Source organism: Podarcis liolepis, assembly GCF_965112155.1.
Source record: "Podarcis liolepis genome assembly, chromosome: 8".
Taxonomy (NCBI): domain Eukaryota; kingdom Metazoa; phylum Chordata; class Lepidosauria; order Squamata; family Lacertidae; genus Podarcis; species Podarcis liolepis.
In genome coordinates, this window is record NC_139560.1 from 10606818 (window position 1) to 10625357 (window position 18540).

General features: G+C 40.0%; 1 protein-coding gene across 7 annotated transcripts in view; it reads left to right on the plus strand.

Annotated features, from left to right (window-relative positions):
• NDRG1 (N-myc downstream regulated 1) overlaps positions 1 to 18540 on the plus strand; it is an 83510-nt gene that overhangs the window by 36176 nt on the left and 28794 nt on the right. Inside the window, exon 1 of one of the 7 annotated variants that reach the window (XM_083516881.1) lies at positions 789 to 1029. The exons of 1 other annotated variant lie outside the window; for it this stretch is intronic. Coding sequence is in view for 2 of the 6 variants with exons in the window: in XM_083516879.1 (XP_083373005.1) it covers positions 2725 to 2795 (71 nt within the window). In the remaining 4 variants the exon portion in view is untranslated. 5 more of the 7 variants (XM_083516879.1, XM_083516885.1, XM_083516884.1 and 2 more) reach the window with 5 other exon arrangements.

Here is an 18540-nt window from a genome sequence, read left to right on the forward strand (position 1 = left end):
TTTCTGTTGCCTTGCCCGATCCTTGGGCGCGTTTACTCGTAGGCAAGTCCCACTTGAATGCTACGGTGGGCATCTTCCAATAACCTGAATGATAACAATGCGCAGCCCCGATCCTCCTTTCTTTCGGTTCTACTCGAGAGCTAAATCTCCCCCATAGAAGAACTGCAGATGATCTCTTAAAATAAGCGCGCGCAGGCGCTGAATTCCAATTCGCAATCCTCTCTGCACGCCCAGTTGCTGTCGTTATGCTTTTGTCTTGTTTGCACTTTGCAACACCCACTCTGCCCGCTTACTCAGGAGTAACTCCCGGTTTAATTCAACGGAAAGGGGTAAACTTTTCCAAACAATCGCGCGCAAGCAGGCATCGCCTTTCAAAGTTGGCAAGCCTCTCTCTGCAACGCTTTAGCTGTTGCTTATTTTGCAATCTCTTATTTTGCAAGAAGAGGAGGATTCCTCCAGGGCTGCTGTGAACAGGCAAAGCAAGCGAAAACTGCATTGATGCAGATGTCCGCGGGGGGAAAATGCCGCGCAAAGGGTCCGCGGAAGAGGCGCCGCGCAGCAACAGGTCGAGCGGGGAGGAGAGAGATTGGGGCGGAGCTAGAACGATAGGCGTGGCTAGGAATAGGAGGAGGAGGAGCCGCGGGGGAGAGAAAGAGAGACGTGCGTGTGGTCCAGCCTTCCCTCCAGTGGGCGGGAGGAGGGCGTGGCCACGCCCGAGGCGTTGCATTCAAAGGTGGGCGCGAGCGAGGGGGCGTGGCCCTCGGCGGCGAGTTAGCCTATAAAAGCTCGCGCGGCGCCCCTCGCGCGCGCCGATATCCAGAAAGCTCGTGAGGCGGTTGGTGGTTAGTCTTTCTCTCGAAGCCTCCGTTTCCTGAGAGACCCGCGTCGACGTTTCTCTCTCTCTTTTTATTCATTTAAACTTTTTGGTACTTCTCCCCCCTCACATCCTCGCCTTATTGGGAGGGGTCCGGTTTCGGGCGCGGATTTCTTGTGAGGAGGCAGCCCCCCCAAAAAACACCCCCTACCCAGGTAAGAGGTGAGGCTACGGCGGTTTGCGCGTGCGCGTTTGTGGCGTTAACGGTTACGATGGCAGGGTCGCGAGTTCGAATCCCACCATGGGCGGAGCCGTTGATTTACATTGTTTTTTTCCATGGGGGTGGGGGGAGAGACGGGACACCCACCTGTCAGCATCCTCTGTCGGATTCTGTCTAGCTAGATTCAGAGCGAAATGTCCCAACGACAGCTGTTTCAAATCTGTTTTCCTTTTTTCCTGGTCATCATCTTTATTAAATTTTCCAGTTTTACATTTCCAAATAACAAACTTTGAAATGATCCAATGGCTTCCCTTCTTCTCTTTCCATTTTACATGTACCTGTGTGTTTTTACCATAACCATTCAAATCAGTTTTCCACTTTTACAGCCATCAAAGATCGAAATTATCTCAATGCTGTCAACGTTTTCAGCTGTGTACAGTTGTTTTTCACGTATTCAATAAATGTTTCCCAGTCTTCTTTAAATGTATGTTAAATGGCTTTCTTTTGACGCCAAGTGCTCAGAAAAATCTCAGAATTTCTACTTTTAGTTAAGTATTTTTATTTATTTACTTGATTTTTTTTGGGGGGGGGAGCTAAACTCCCCCCGCCCCCTGGCTACACCCATGAATCCCACCCCAAGAATTTGACCGCTGTTGTTGTTGTTATACATTTATTTATACCCTGCCTTTGCCCCCCAACAGAGACTCCAGGCGGTTTACTAAGAACTTTTGCTTCTCAATATTCTCTGGTTGGCCTCTGTTATTTTCTCCTACGGATAGAAAACCTACATAAGGACTCTATACAGGCACTTGGATACCCATAAGGGATAAAGGAGCATTTTTTTCTTATAACAAACTATAAAACATAAGCGCCAGTCACTTAGTTCTATGAACGTTTAATAGCTGTAAAAAGCAGATACATTGTCACTTTAAACAATTAAACATTAATAGAAATAAAGCTGTCTGTCCGTGATCTGTGAAAAACATGCGGCCACAACAAAAACAGCACACCTCGCCTTCAGCCTGGCCCTACTCCACAGGGTTGTCGTAAGGACAATGCAATGGGTAGAAGTGGTGGTGGGAAGGGATGCATGCAGCTTTGTGAGGAAAGGTGGGGGGTGTAAGGATGATAAGTGAATCTTTCTCCCCAAGATGGTGGTTCTCCAAAGCGGAAAGGAGAGGTCCTTTGCTACCTTTCCCTTTGAGGGTGCCTTAAAAGTCCTTCTTTCCCCTCCCATTTTATGTATTTATGTATTTTCTGCCTTACCTGCATCCCCCGCCCTCAGCTCCCATCCTACTTCTCAAAAGTTGGTCCTGTTTTCTGCTGTTCTGGATCTTCTCTCTTTTCTTCCTTTGCTTCTCCCCTGGCCCAAACCATCCCAGTGTGAAGGTGAGGGGTTTGATGTCTCTTTCAAGTCTTATTGTCACCTCAAATAATGGGCCTTTCATTGTTGCTGGGTTTTTTTAAACAAGTCATAAACAGGTAGGAAAATTCACATAAGTATCAAATAGATGATGGTAGCCCAGCATGATTACTATTTTTTAAGAAAATACACAGGGTTACAGTCATTACTGTGCAAAGGCTTCATAATAAACAATAAAGAATAGCTGATTGTCAACAAGGCTATTTGGATGACCCGAGAGAGTCTCTGTAACAGCAAACTGAATTCAGCTTCACAAAATCTTCTCTGATGTTGCCTCAAATAACGGAACTTGCTTCTCTTTGGATGGTGGCAAAAGGGGACCCCTTCCCCGACTTCAGGTATTTTTGTTTGGAGGAGAATAGATCTGTTCCTGTTTTGTTGTCTCATTCTCTTCCACTATCCCCCAACTTTATTCATTTTTAAATGGTTTACTTTAATTGTTCATGACAGAAGAAACAGCCTGTTGAATTAGACCAATATTTCATCATATTTCATCTCCCTACAGCACCCTGTATCCAACAAATGGCCATTTAGTTGTCTCCGGAGAGCTCATAATGCGGGGCAGAAAGACAACAGGCCTCCATTGTTGTTGTTTTCCCTACATCTGGTATTGAGTTATTATCCTGCCTTTGCACATGAAGGTTCTGCCTGGTCCTCGTGGTTAATGGATCTTCTTCTGAAAAGGCTATTTAGGTTTGGCAGTTTTCAGGAGTATGAGGGTTAAGAAGGAATTGAACCACCTTTTTTTCCTTGATTAGCAGAGGGGGAAAGAGAAAAGAAGATGGGGAAAGCTAAAATGATGAAGCATTCACAAATCCCTTGTGTTTAGGGGCAATATAGACTAGTTCAATATTCTGGCCATGGATGAGGTGTACTATTTCTTATTTCTAGGAAGGGAGCAGAATGCTCTACTAGAGTGGTCTGAAGAGCAAAACAAGTTTGTCACAACCTATGCAGGGGTTAAACACGAACTTTCCCATGAAAGTTTTTTGGCAAGAGTTGGATTCAAAGTGGATGGGTGGCATCTTCATGGCTCTATTCCATCCACAAAAACATATTGGTTGCAGTACCATACATCCATTAATAGATAGCACCTATTAATGGATGTATGGTACTGCAACCAATATATTTTTGTGGATGGAATAGAGCCATGAAGATGCCACCCATCCACTTTGAATCCAACTTGTTCTTTTTGTGGGTAAGATGAAATTTTAAAAAATACACTCCAGATCTTCAATTCCAGAGGTGTAGCTGTTAGTCTGCTACAGCACACATAAAAACAACATGTGGCATATGTTTTCATGGACTTGAGCTCACTTTCTCAGTTGAAGTCGGCTCTAGTCCACAAAAATGTATGCATCTGGTAGTCTTTAACATCTGGTAGTCTTTAAAGTGCCATGGGATTTTTAAAATCACAATTTTGAATAGTTCTAATGCCATTCCCTTATAATTATTTGTTAGATTCTTATTATTTTTATTAAATGAGACTCTGCTTTCCCGCTGCAACATGGCTACCTCTCTAGAAATTTACTAGTGCATGTGGTTTATTTGTTTTTAATTGATGTGGTGAGGAAAGTGGTTACTGCCTGAAGTAGAGTAACATATTTGTTGATGAAAGCATACATAGACTCTCAAGTGCTAGAAATGGCTGCTTGTCTGATGAATGTTGGCAAGTTTTCATAAAATGGGATGTTAGGGTGACTGGGGCTACCATGCAAAGCACATTAAGTTGGAATCAGCAAGTATTTTCAAGTCTAAACATGTTCTTTTCTGGGAAAGTGTATAACAACCAAATATATATACAACTACCCATGAGTTTCCAAGGGCAGCAGCTTGGAAAACAGTGATGCCTGCTCTTATTCCTGGCACTGTAGGCATACAGTAGGCTGACTAGGCAGATGTTCTTTGTTGTAAAATGGAATGGTGTTTTTTTAGAATGGAATCTTATCAGTTAGTGGTGTGGAGGTGGATAGGAAGAGAGGAAGTGTTTCCCTTTAGAGAAAAGGGTAAAGAAAATGTCTTGCATCCTGGAGCTCTCCGTCTAGTGGCACTCCAGTTTTATGGAGATCCTTGGTGTAGGGCTCCTAACATTTGCATTTAAGAGAACAAAGACCTGGTATTCTACTGGTTTGGAAAGGACCTCTACAGGAAAGGAAATTCTAGCAGTTTGCGTTTTGACATCAAATGTTCTTCCTTGGAAAACAGTAGAAACAGCTGGAAACCTCTAGAAGTTAGCCAATTGGGCTGGACTCGGAAGAGGGAAACAAGTTGTCACTCTGTAGGGAGGTGGAGGCAGACACTGAAATTAGAACTGGCAAGTTGCAAACCTTTATAAGCAGAACTGCAAAAAGTTGCAGCAGACTGTTATTTCTTCAATTTCATTGGCTCCTTGGCTGCTGTTGTAGTTTACTAGTGACTGCTTGCTTTAGGAGTTATGGCCAGATCGTCAAATCAAAGAAAAACACAAAAAATGAATGCATAATTATATCACCCCTTAAACTCTGCCAGTGTTACCCTGTCTTCCTGTTTCCCTTTTCTATAAAAAGCCATGTAAAGAAATGCTCCTGTTTCTACTAGACTATGGGGTGGCATTCTTAAGCATTGTGAAATCTTTTTTAAAAAAAAAAATAATTCCAAAATGAGGTCCTCCAGTTGCAGTCAGATGCAGAATGGTGGCCAATGGAGTGTGTGTGGTTAGCATAGAATCAAAGAATACAGGGATCCATTTCTGGCAGCAAAACTGAGCCCACAATCTGTCACAGAATTCCGCTTCTGGTTTTCCCCACCTCCCAATCTTTCGTAATCTCAGCAGCTGTTGCTTGGCCCTGTACTAGACTTCAATGAGGAAAAGAAATTAAAGCCTGTACTTTTAAACTGCTTTTGTGATTTGAAAGCTTATTGCGGGTTTTTATATTGGTTAACAAGAGTTTGCATGTATGACTCTTAGGCAGGTTTCTACTGATCATGATCGCAGGAGTTTTGCTATAAATAGCAACCAACTCCGATAAAAATCATCCCATATATTAAGAACTTCTTCTGAGGCCTTACGTCATGTGACACCACCTTTAAATCAAATGGAAGAGCAGAATCTGGCTTCATTCTCAAAAATATACATTATTAGGTTTTGCGGGGGCAGTAAAAAACCTTCATTTTTGCTAAGGTGATCTTGATTTGATTAACTAACTGGCTGCTCCTTTTGTATGTTAGTGTTGATATGCATTTATCTTTGACCATTTTAATAGAACAGTTTTTAATAGTGCCAGCCATCATGGAGATCTTCCTTGGGTAAAACAGTGGGGTACAAATATTTTAAAGGTAGTGCCTTGGGATATCTATGCAGGAGCAGTAACCATCCCCATCAAGCTGTCTCATCTGCAAGGTTGACATGGGGATCACAGCCTGATTGACCCTTTAGGAGGCAAAGGGGGTCTGAAGCAGCCAGCAGTGGGTGTTGGGGGGGGGACATTTCTGGGTCCTTACCTTGAAGAATTTTTCTGGTACTGAGGAAGTGCCTTGGGGATCTCTCCAGCAGCAGTGCAAGTGCAGCCATAAGTGCACACTTGAGAACTGAGTAATGGGTGATGTGGAAAAATCAATACAGTACTCAGGAGGACTGCATCCATAAACTTTAGGAGGTTTGCTAACTTGATTGGTGGAAAAGCGAATTTCTGCTCCCTCTACTGGTAGCTCTTATATAGTTATATGTCTAGGAAGAGTGAATGCTGAAGCAAGGTCTTGTATTTAAAGGTGAACAAAAGAAAAAGCTTGTGGACAATGATTAATTACAGTGAGTAAAGATACTTTGTGTGAGCACAATTCTTCCGTAGTCAAATGAAGTGTCTATATGGTCTGCATCTTTTCTACCCAGTTGGGGGGAAAACATTACAACTATTTCTAATTGGTGCTGCTCAACTGAAACTTCTACTTACTACTCACTGACATAATTGATTTTACTGCTGTTGAACTCACTGATAATTACTATATCTGTTAAATTTATTATAACAAACTATTCTTTTCAATGTTATGACTACTAATCAACAATAATATTTTTTTCTGCAATTGAATTTATTGTTATTATTGACTCCACTATTGACCTTACTACTGCAGAATTTACCACTACTATTGATGCAGATTTTTATGACTGCTGACTGATTTATATATTTAACAATTTATTTATTTAGCAATTTATATACTGCTTGGTTGTAAGAAAACCTCTAAGCAGTTTCTGACTTGGCTGTTATGGACCCATTCAGTGTATTAATGCTTAATCAGTATTATTATTCATTTTGTGGGCATCTCATTGGCATAAGCAGTTATTTAGGCACAATGTACTAATAATTGAATCTTTTTAAAATTTATTTCTCCAGTTTGGTTCATGATCAGTTATGTAGTTTTACTTAACATAACTATAGCAGATAAACCTATTCAGCAGGTAAAATAAATTACAATATCAAAATGGTTTGGGGAAGCTGGAACCATTACTGTATAAAGACATTGCAGGAGTATAGGGTTGAATTCAGACACAGTGAACTCAACAGAACTTAGTTATGGCTAACGTAAGTCCCACTGATTTCAGTGGGTCTTCTCAAAGTATGACTTAAGCCACTTCCAGGCATGTTATTTTTCAGGTTTAGACTTTTGCAGTAAGGAAATTGATAGGGAAATGCACTGATAACTGTGAGGTAACAATTGCTGCATGTGACATCATGTGACCTCATCACAAACAAACCAGAATGAATGGTGAATAAACAACAGGTGTTGTATAACCTTGCCACAAACTTTGTGCAAACAGATTGGGATTACTGATCAATAAATGCGGCATTTGGGAACAGCCTAGCTCTGGATTCAACTCAGAGCTTCTAATTATTGAGGATTTGCTGCTGAAGATGTTTGGGCTATATTTTCAAATGAATGTTTGCAGGGGAAAATAAAGGTAAAGGAAAGGGAAAATTATGAGAAGTGTGTCAGAAGAAAAGTTAAAACAAAATGAGGAAAACAGCAGAAAATGCAGGGAGAAAAATAAGAAATGAGGGAAGATAATCTGTTTAGTTAAAATGGTTAAAGGGTTTGAGTCAAAGGTGATGAATTACAAACTAAGCTATAGGATTATGAGAAAGTGAGATGCTGTGAAGGATTTTGGACAAAAAAGAAAGTTGCATTACAGTAAAGTTAGGGCTGAGCCACAGTTACAAAGAGATGATGTAGTGAGATTGAAGACAAGAGTAAATAATGTCATTTTGTAGTTAGAAAAGCAAGTAGAAAGTTGAGAGGTCTCCTGAAAGTCAAGATTTTTATAGAGCATTTTTAGACAGCTTTTCCCCCCTTGGTGTGCTGCTGAAACTGAAAAAGTATTAGGATTCCACAAGTATTCACAGTGAAAGAAAATGCCTAGAGATACCATTGACATTTTTCAGCGCTAGGGCAGCAGCCTTCCCTGACAGATGTCATCCAGATGTTTTGGACTACAGCTCCCATTAGCCCTGACCATCAGCTATGTTGGCCGAGCCTGATGGAGTTGTAGATAAGAACATCTGGAGGGTGCCAGGTTATGAGAGGCTGCGTCAAGGTGAAAGGTCCTTTTAATGGATTGTTTTTAATTAGCCACTGGGGAGATCTGCCTTGACTAGAAAAGCAAAATATAAATACAAAATTGCTAATTGACAAGGAAATATATTTCTTTTGAATGCCATGCTTGTGGCCAGCAGCTGTTAGACACGGAATGTTGTACTAAATGGACTATTGTCTAATCCACAAAGGTAGTTAGTTCTTGAGCTATGTCTAATCATAATTTATAGGGGGAAAAGAGTGGGTGCTTTTATTTTGCAAGCTTTTGTGCTTGCAAATCTTATAGCAGCAGCATGTTAGCAGAACTGACAGGTGCAGTGTTTTGCACAATGTTCATAGTTTTACCTGAAACTGATTGGGGCTGATTAAAGGAGACAAGCAAGAACCTTTTATTGGAACTTGTTAGGGGGCAGTCCTAAAGATCCACCAGGATGAGCAAGTTAGGATGTAGCACCTTTCTGGCTGAGTCCCCAGCTGTGGCTCAGCTGAAGATACACCAGAGCAACTTAGCCAGGCATGCTGAAGCTGATTGAACTGAGACGTGTGTAAATCTTCAGAAGCAGACATGGTGAGGACAGGACTTGGCAGGGGGAACTTAAAGTGGATCCTAGTTCTGTTCACTTGTCTTGGCAAACTGGCAGAATATGCACCATCAAAAAGGGTAATGCAAGTCAAACTATATTTTAAAGTCTTGTTCTCCCTCTGCTAGGCATGGGGTGGCTCAGCTGGCAGTAGCGTTGCTCAGGAGTTTGAATCTGGTTTAACTTTATATAAATTATTTGGATGGTGATAATAAATTTAAGAGTTCCAGAAGCAAATTTGAAACCAGTTACAAACTCATTGGGCAGCCCTAGGCAAGTCTTTTCTTCTCAATCTCTGGCCCATAGCTACATATGGCTACAATATTACTGGCTTAACCGCCATGCTGAGGTGTCATAATGTGGCATTTCTGCCACTGTAGATGTCATAAACAGCAATTGTGAAGTGCAGTGGTCATGATTAGCATAGACTCCAATTCTGGGATATACGTGTTTGAGGTTAGAACCTTTGCTATCAAAGCACAAATGCAGTCTAGTTTCTAGAGAAGAAAAGTGCTTTCTGTCGCTGACCTTGGAGATGTGAAAGGCCATTGTGGCCAGACTTCATTAACATATAAATTATTACTGTCTAGCAGCCTTAATCTTAACATATTTATATATTGCGTGCAGTAAGCCAAACTTGCTGATAAGCGTATTGTGACATTTTTGGGATCCACCATAAGAAGCGCTTGTCTCGCAGTGGTTACCAAGGTTAGTCTCGCTGCAGCTATGCTGAGTCCAGCCAGCTGGCACTACCTTCTGACTTGTAGAGAGCAGTGAGATTCTCCATTTATATTCTTACGCAAGTACATCTGTACAAGACACATGGGTGAGATAAATTTATCACAAAATCCTACCAGAACACAACACAATACAGTACAATTAAAACATTAGCTTATACAGTGGTACCTCGCAAGACGAATGCCTCGCAAGACGAAAAACTCGCTAGACGAAAGGTTTTTCCGTTTTCGATTTGCCTCGCAAGATGAATTTCCCCTATGGGCTTGCTTCGCAAGACGAAAACGTCTCGCGGCTTTTTTTTCTTTGACTAAAAACAAAGACATGTTTTGTTTATAAAGTTAATTTATTTTCCCTTAAATTTTTGAACTGCTCTTTACAGTATGTGTGACTTTAAAGAGCAGTTAATAAACTGTTGTTGTACCAAATTTGGCTTTGTCTGGACTTTTTTTGACCATAGGAACGCATTAATTGATTTTCAATTCATTCCTATGGGATTTCGTGATTCGCAAGACGAAAAATTCGCTAGACGACAAAAATTGCGGAACGAATTAATTTCGTCTTGCGGGGCACCACTGTATTTACTTAGGAACATAATGTTCAGAAGTGGTCATTTTATTCAGAAGTCTTTGAGTTCTGATTTACTGGCCTTTCATAATTGCTATTCCAACTCTTACATATGATTTCATTATAATTCCCGTTTCATCCCCCCTTTCCCTCTCTTTCCTTTGCAACTACAACTCTGCCATTTTCCAAGCAACATTCCTTACCAGTTGTTTGCTCTAACTGTCCAATATTCCACCCCACTCCCCTACTGTCAATCATTCTTCCACTTGCGCTTCTGTCACAGTTTGTAATAGGATGAATTGTTTGGTGGACTGGCTAAGTTTAGGTATGCTAAATGCTGCTGTGTACATCTAGGTCATGTTTACAAAAGTGGGGTATTGAGAAGAGGAGTGATGGGGCTGGGCTTGTAATAGATAAAGTAAACTCCTGATGTAATATTGCTGCTAAGAGGATTTTGATGTTTCAGCAGGCAAATGCAAATCTTCTAAAATGGTTGAATTGGAGAGAAAACATTCAGACTGCCAAGTGTATTCCCCCGGATTATTTCAGAATGTTTGTCACACAAGATGATTCCTGAACATTTCAGAGCTGGCCAGCTCCATGCGGAAGCATTGACCAGTTGAGAAGCACACTGTTTTGCACAGTTGCTATCATGCTGAAGGTGCAAAATGGATCTTGATAACTGCCAGGATGGGTTCATTGTTTAATAAACAAGTAGGATAACAAGTAGCATTTTCTGGAAAGGTTTGCATAAGCTAAGAAGTGCTTAGTATGTTAACTTTTGGTTTGTTGGAAATTTACTTATTCAGGCAGAAAATCAGTATATAAATCTAAATACAGTGGTGCCTCGCAAGACGAAATTAATTCGTTCCGCGAGTTTTGTCATCTTGCGATTTTTTTCATCTTGCGAAGTATGGTGTCGGGAAAGTTTTGGAAAAGCTTCAAAAATCACCAAAGTCTTTAAAAACCTCAAAAAAGGCTACCACACCGCGTTCTATGAGTTGTTCCTCGAAGTCAAGTCGCAACAGTATTAACAGTGTTAAGAAAAAGGAAACAAACTTGCAAGACGTTTCCGTCTTGTGAAGCAAGTCCATAGCGAAAATCGTCTTGCGAAGCAGCTCAAAAAACCCTTTCGTCTAGCAAGTTTTTTGTCTTGCAAGGCATTCGTCTTGCGAGGCACCACTGTATATAAATTAGGGGCAAGAAGATGTCTCAATAGCCTTGCTTTCTTCAGCTGGATTTCCCCCCCAGTTAACTCCAGTTGGACTTGCATGTTTTGGAGGGTGAAATGAGAAGTTACGAAAAGCCACATGACTGCCACCAAAAACAGTGCATTTCTGCCACTCATGTCTGGCTTTCTTTCTGCTCCTCCATGACATAATCTAATGAAATGTGTGGTGGGATATGATAGCATGGGTTCCCCTGCTCCACATCACTGGTAGACATGGAGAAAGAAATGTGATTTGTTTTTGGGCAGCTTGGAAGGGTATTGGGTACATGGAGAGTGTTGTTCAACATCTAAGTTACACTCCCTGAGTTCATTCCAAGCACAATTTCTTTAAGCCAGCAGTTCTTGCACTAATTTGTGACCACAAAATTTAAAGCTAAGGTAGGAAGCACAAGCACAGTTGTTCCTTGAAAACTTTGTTTAGCCTAGGCTCACTTGAATGAAGTGCAGTATAAAATCAATTATAGAAGGCATATGATAATGTGAAGACTGAACTGGATTTTTGGGGGGTTGTGGTTAATGCTTTCACACGTTGGATGTATAGTGTTTGTCATGCAATTTCTGCCAGGTTTAGCTGTGCCTGCAAACTGAGGCTTGTTGGAATCAAGCTGAGCACATTATTTTCCAGGTTACAGGGATTCAATTGAATTTTAATACTTGAACTTTATTTGCTTATACCTGAAGAAGCATCTCCACCCCCTTCGTTCAGCCCAGACACTGAAGTCCAAGACCGAGGGCCTTCTGGTGGTTCCCCCACTGCGAGAAGCAAAGTTACAGGGAACCAGACAGAGGGCCTTCTCAGTAGTGGCGCCCTCCCTGTCGAATGCCCTCCCATCAGGTGTCAAAGAAATAAACAACTGTCTGACGTTTAGAAGACATCTGAAGGCAGCCCGTTTAGAGAAGTTTTTAATGACTGATGTTTTAATGTATTTTTACTCTTTTGTTGGAAGCCGCCCGTAGTGGCAGAAATAATGAGTGGCAGAAATATTAGGTCTCTAATAGGCAGAAATAATGAGTGGCAGAAATATTATTATTATTATTATTAATTAATTGCTTGCTTGCTTGCTTGCTTGTTTGTAAGATGGAGAAAACCTAAAAAGCTTTCAGATATTTTTGCAATTATTCTTGAAGGGATAGCTCACAAAGGGAAACCGAGTTAAATCACCTTAGTTCTTGGATACCTTGAAGGTGTTCATTATAGAAGGCCTAAACTGTTGCCAGAGAATATGTTGGTTGTAACAAAACTTGTTCCCGCCAGCTATTGAGAAGCAGCTGATACACTTAAAATGATAGATATGACCATTGAGACCAAATGGTGAATCAGACAAAAGGCCTATCTTGTTTACCCACAACCAGATGTCTAAGGGGAAGCTCAGGGACAGGACATGAGGGCAATAACATTATTGTGCTGTTCCCCAGCAACTGGTACTTAGAAACATTCTGTGTCTGATCCTAGAGGTAGCATATAGTGACCATGAATTGTATTCATTGCTAGTCTTATCCTCCATAAATTAGACTAATCCTCTTAGAGCTATCAAATTAATTGGTGAAAGTTATAGATGTAGATAGTGAAAGGTGGGTAGATGAATGAACATAGAAATTGATATGGGAACAAGAGTGACTTCTTACAGAAATGGCATGGGTTTTTTTGTTCATTGGAATATTCATCAAGAAAAAGAGACTGGGTTTACCTTCTTATGTGATTCTATAGATTTGGCATACTTTTCAACTGTATAGGTCAATTATTTCTTATCTTTATGGATGCACATTTGCTTGTTTTTATGCTCTGTTTTCTTTCTTTTCCCTCAGTGTATTTTTTTAAAAAACAACAACCAGTGATGTACAACCTTGAAATAATTGCAGTACTGGGAAAAATAGCTTTATAACTTGTTGGGTAGAAATTTATTTGGAGACATATTTTTTAAAGAGATGAAGTGATTTGAGATATTTTGCTTCTCACGGTGTGCCTCTGCTCAGAGATGGTTTTTATTCTTTCAGAGGTGAAAGTGGATGTGTACACATTTCAAGCAGCAATTTTGTTTTCAAACCATATTCAACTCTCTTTAAAAAAAAACCTAGCCCTTCTTCTTTCTTTCATTAGGACTACTACCTTTGGGGATGGAAATAATACAGTGGTACCTTGGGTTAAGTACTTAATTCGTTCCAGAGGTCCGTTCTTAACCTGAAACTGTTCTTAACCTGAAGCACCACTTTAGCTAATGGGGCCTCCTGGTGCCGCTGCGCTGCCGGAGCACGATTTCTGTTCTCATCCTGAAGCAAAGTTCTTAACCCGAGGTAATATTTCTGGGTTAGCGGAGTCTGTAACCTGAAGCGTATGTAACCCGAGGTACCACTGTACTCCCTGGGATGCTGAAAAGCAGAAAAAGCAACTCTTTGTTGGGTGGGTGGATGGTCCCTTGCAAGCAACTTAAAGAAAAACGATGGTACCTCTAGTTGTGGACACAATCCATTCTGGGTGCTGTTCGCACCCTGAAAAGTTGCAACTAGAGTGGCACTTCTGTGCAAGCGCGCAGAATTCTTCTGCACTTGGGCACACGGGGAAACCCAGAAGTATACACTTCCGGGTTTGCCGTGTTCACAAGCCAAAAAGATGCAAGATGAACCTAACGCAACACGAGGTATGACTATTTCTAAGAATTCTGGCCAGTAACAATGTAGAAAGTAGTGAAGGCAAGCACAAACCAAAGTAAAATAAGATGTCCCCTGATATTAGCAGTAACAAAGTCCCAAAGAGCATAGTTGAACAATAAACTGAAAGGGAACTGTGACGAAGTTCAAGGTTCTTGGAGATAGTAAAGGTATTTACTCTGGCAAAGCAAAGTTAGCAATGTGGTATGTGAGTTTTCAGGTTAGGGAATTCTTGGGCATAGTTTTTTTTTAAAAAAAATACTGAACAGAGAACTTGTTTTTAGACTTGGGTATGATAATCAAAAGTTTAAAAAATAAATTTGCAGGTAGAGGATATTTCTCCAAGCAGATACCTGTTGGTAACTGGATTATGACTTTTGTGGTGGTGGTCCCAGATAACTACAGTTTTAACTGTTTTAGCTTAGCTGATTTCCTTATGATTATGGTGGTTTTGTTGCTTTAGATTGATCCATACATACACAAATGTACACATGTTTTTCATGGTGTGCATGTGCAGTTTCTAATGCGGTCCACAAACCAATTTAATATATGCAAGGATAAAAATGCAGATAGTGGGTAAAGGTAGCTTACATATACTGAAATAGTCTGCTTTGAGGAAGAATTGTTCTTGGGAATTTTGTTGCAAGAAAAGGGGGGGACAAGTCATCAGTATTACAAGTCAATCTGTATCAGTGATTGGTAACAGTGACTATTTTAATATGGAAAACATATACAAAGTGCTAACTAACTATCCAGATAATCAAAAAGACAAAGTAAAAAATACAATAAATCTAGATATTTCACAAAGGTAAATGAAGCATCAGTATACAGTCTGCAAAAATTAGCTGATTCTGAGCTGTTGATGGCCCTCCCTTCTTGAAGTCAGAGTTAGAAATCAAAATTTCTGATTTCTTTGTATTAATATTTCTAACATATTTCCAATACATAATTAGAGAAAGATTTTAACATGCCTCACAAAATATTTCTCAAATGTTCTGTTTAAAATGTGAGAAGGCAATAGATCAAAGCTACTCTCATTTTACTTTGGGATATAATAAAGGATTAATCCAGTTACAATTTGGAAAACAGATTAGTGCTTGCGGATGAGAGATGTTGAAGTTCTGATTCTAAGGCTTTATTGTTACATAAACTTGGGAATAAGGTCTGTTGAATTCACTGGTACTTGTTTTTCGACATAAGCTAGGGAGAATTTGAGTTGGAATTGAGTTTTGTTTGGGTTAGGTTGATAACTTTTCAGTTACCCTATAAATTTTCATATCAAAATAGCATTTTTTCCTTTGCATATTTTATTTACTTCTCTTTCAAGCCCTCTGATGAAATACTTTTCCATGTCAAGTGTTGTAACTGTTTAGTAGCCTGTGGCTTCAACTAATCAGTAGTGGCAATGGATGAAAGTTAACAGTCTGATTAAAGGCATATCGATGCCACACTGTGACTCCTTGAAGAAAAGGTTCCCCACATTTGAGTGTCTTATTAAAAATCCCTTGCATGCAGAAAACTATCATCTTAAAGAGAGAGAGAGAGAGTGTAGTCTTGCCTTCTTCTGTTGCCTCTTGCAGCCCTGGGCTAGAATGTTAAAAAGGGGAAAACATTGACTTACCTAGCGTTCATCTCCACTGAAATCATTTTGGTGGTAGAATCAAGGAATTACCGTATTTTTCGCTCTATAAGACTCACCAGACCACAAGATGCACCTAGTTTTTGGAGGAGGAAAACAAGGGGAAAAAAATTATGAATCTCAGAAGCCAGAACAGCAAGAGGGATTGCTGCGCAGTGAAAGCAACAATCCCTCTTGCTGTACTGACTTCTGGGATAGCTGTGAAGCCTGCATTCGCTCCATAAGACGCACACACATTTCACCTTACTTTTTAGGAGGGAAAAGGTGAGTCTTATAGAGCAAAAAATACGGTACTTCCCATAGCATTCGATTTGACTTCTGTGTAAAGATAAGCACCTTTGGGAGAAACATGTTAAATTACTGAGAAAAATGCTGTGTGTGTGTGTGTGGTCTATTTCAATAAGTAATTATGACAATGCCAATAAGAATCAGAAGGGAAGCAGTTTTCTTATTTTGCCAAAAGATTATCTTTGTTTGCAGTAGCTATGGTCTGTTCAGCTGTCCAGCTTTCAGTGGGAAATGTCATTTGTATGGTTCCATATCAAAATGCACATACCCTTCCCTCAGTGTGATTGCACACATTTGGAAAGATATAGATGTTCTGATGCAGTTTTTAATAGAAGTATTTTGAACTTCTGTAAAATGTGCATAAAATGTGGATCTTTTGATAAATGGTGGCATATGAATCTAGCTAAATAAATAAATAGATGAACTTCTGTGTGAGGGCAGTGAATCTGGATTAGCAGATTTTTGACACTTCCTAATTTGTTCATCCAGGCATTTTCTGGTTACTAGTACTAAGCTTTTAGCACAATTGTTTGGCTGTTGTGGATTTATTTTATTTTGTGGATGATGTTGTATGTGTTGTATTTTAAACTACTGTCTTGACTAAGTCACCATAGACGCTTCTGTGTAGGGGTGGTATAGAGTTCTTGAAAAAAAAATGAACTTGGTTTCTGTTTGTCTAGAACAGTTAGATAACAGCCTCTGGAAAAATTGTAGAATATGGGTATAATAAAGATACAGTTGAGAGACTAGAACAAGTAGAGTAGAAGTAGTAAGGGTTACCCATTGTCCCTTATAATTGCTGGAATATGAAGAACCATGTTCCAAAATATATTTATTAAAAATTGTTTCCTGCTATTCCTCCCAGAGGAACCCAAGGTGGCAAACAGCTAAATGTTAAAACGGTAAAATTTAAAATCAAATATAAACCCATTTAAAACCATTTGAAATCAGTGTTTTTAATTCACTGTTGCCACAGCCAGTATCTCTCAGCCAGCAGGGCTTTAATGTGGCTGCCACCATTTTGTGGAATATCATTCCTGTCCTACCTTGATAGACACCTGCACTGTCCAGAAACAATTGAAGACATCAGCCACAGATTTTCTCAACTGGATAAATAGGTCTTTATCACAAATGTTTACTTTGTATGGTTTCAGTTTTGTTTTAAATGTATTTGCTGTTTTTGTTCTTCGAGCTGTTTCTGATTATCTTCAATGTACATTGCCAAGGCAGTTTCTTTGAAGGTGATTGATAGATCAGTGACAAGAATAATATGCTTGGGTTAACAGGATGTTGTTAAATTTCAACTGAAGTTCAGTAATGAAGGGGACGGGCTCACCTCACTAAGGAGGGCATTCCACAAAAAAGTCATCAATACGTTAAATACTTTTCTATATATCTCCTCTCCAATATGAACTGTTAAACAAGATGTGGCTTGTAAGATTATAGCTCCTAATTCTAATTTATATACATTGTGGAAACAATGAAACAAATACAGTGGTGCCCCGCAAGAAGAATGCCTCGCAAGACGGAAAACTCGCTAGACGAAAGAGTTTTCCGTTTTGGAGGTGCTTCGCAAAACGAATCTCCTATGGGCTTGCTTCGCAAGACGTAAATGTCTTGCAAGTTCCTGCGGGTTTTTTTTCCTCCCCCCTTTTTTCTAAGCCGCTAAGCCGCTTATCAGCTGATCCGATAAGCTGATAAGCCGCTAAAAACCGCTAAAAACCGCTAATAGCGCTAATCCGCTAATCCGTCAATGGGCTTGCTTCACAAGACGAAAAAACCGCTAGACGAAGAGAATTACAGAACGGATTCTTTTTGTCTTGCGAGGCACCACTGTAACTTAATTTGGAAATTACTTGCATAACCCAAACATAAGCCAGAAAAAGGTTGATTTGATTGGGTCACTTTCAACTGTTGAAACTCTGCTGTACATAATTACAAAATGAACTCTACTTGGTTCACTAAGTCTAAGCTACTAAATTGATAAAGGGTTAAAATGTAATTCATAATAGGTCTTAGAAGTCAACTATTATTAAATGTTCATAACAAAAACCAAAATGGCAAATGTATACTCCTGATCTTTCAGGTTTTAATTGTAATATGCCTATCAATCGTAATTTCGTAGACACACGTGATATAGCACCTGAGAACAAGCTTGAAAGCAAGAAACTTTGAGAGAGTTTGGGGACTGAAGGTGAGGGTGTGTGTTGGCTGCCTTAAGTACCAGAGCTCAAGGTCCTACAAATGCTGGGAAGAATTATATTCACAGATGGCAACCTCTGCTCTTGTCTCTGTGTTGTTAAGCCATGAGAGGAGGGAGGCTCTACAGTTGGAGATGAGAACTACACCAGTGGCATAGTTGGCTCTTGGAAGACCCAGGCTGTGGAGTCACGGTGCCTAGTCATGCTTTTTGAGGTCGCACGGTGACTTTGTTTTCTCCTTCCCAGTTTGGCATAAGTACGTGATCCATTTGAAGGGGAATTTGCTACGCAATTAAGGGTCATTAATTCTAACAAGAGTGACAGTGTTGAGCTTTAATCCTTAACTAGATTGGCCACAATTGCATTAATGAGACTGAGGTTGATGGGAACCTATTATGACTGCATAAAGCAGGCTATTCTATTTAGAAGACCTTATGACCTATAAAGTAGCAAAAGGTGGAGAGGGGCCCCAGTAGAGAACCTTGTTAAAATCCATCTGTAAATTTGCTAGCATGAATAACTACAGATATAAAGCAAGTTTTGTATTTTGGCCTGCTGAACATAGGAATTTTTCTCAAAGTACATTTAATGCAAGTATTCTAATTATGCAGTTACATTTCTCCCAGCACC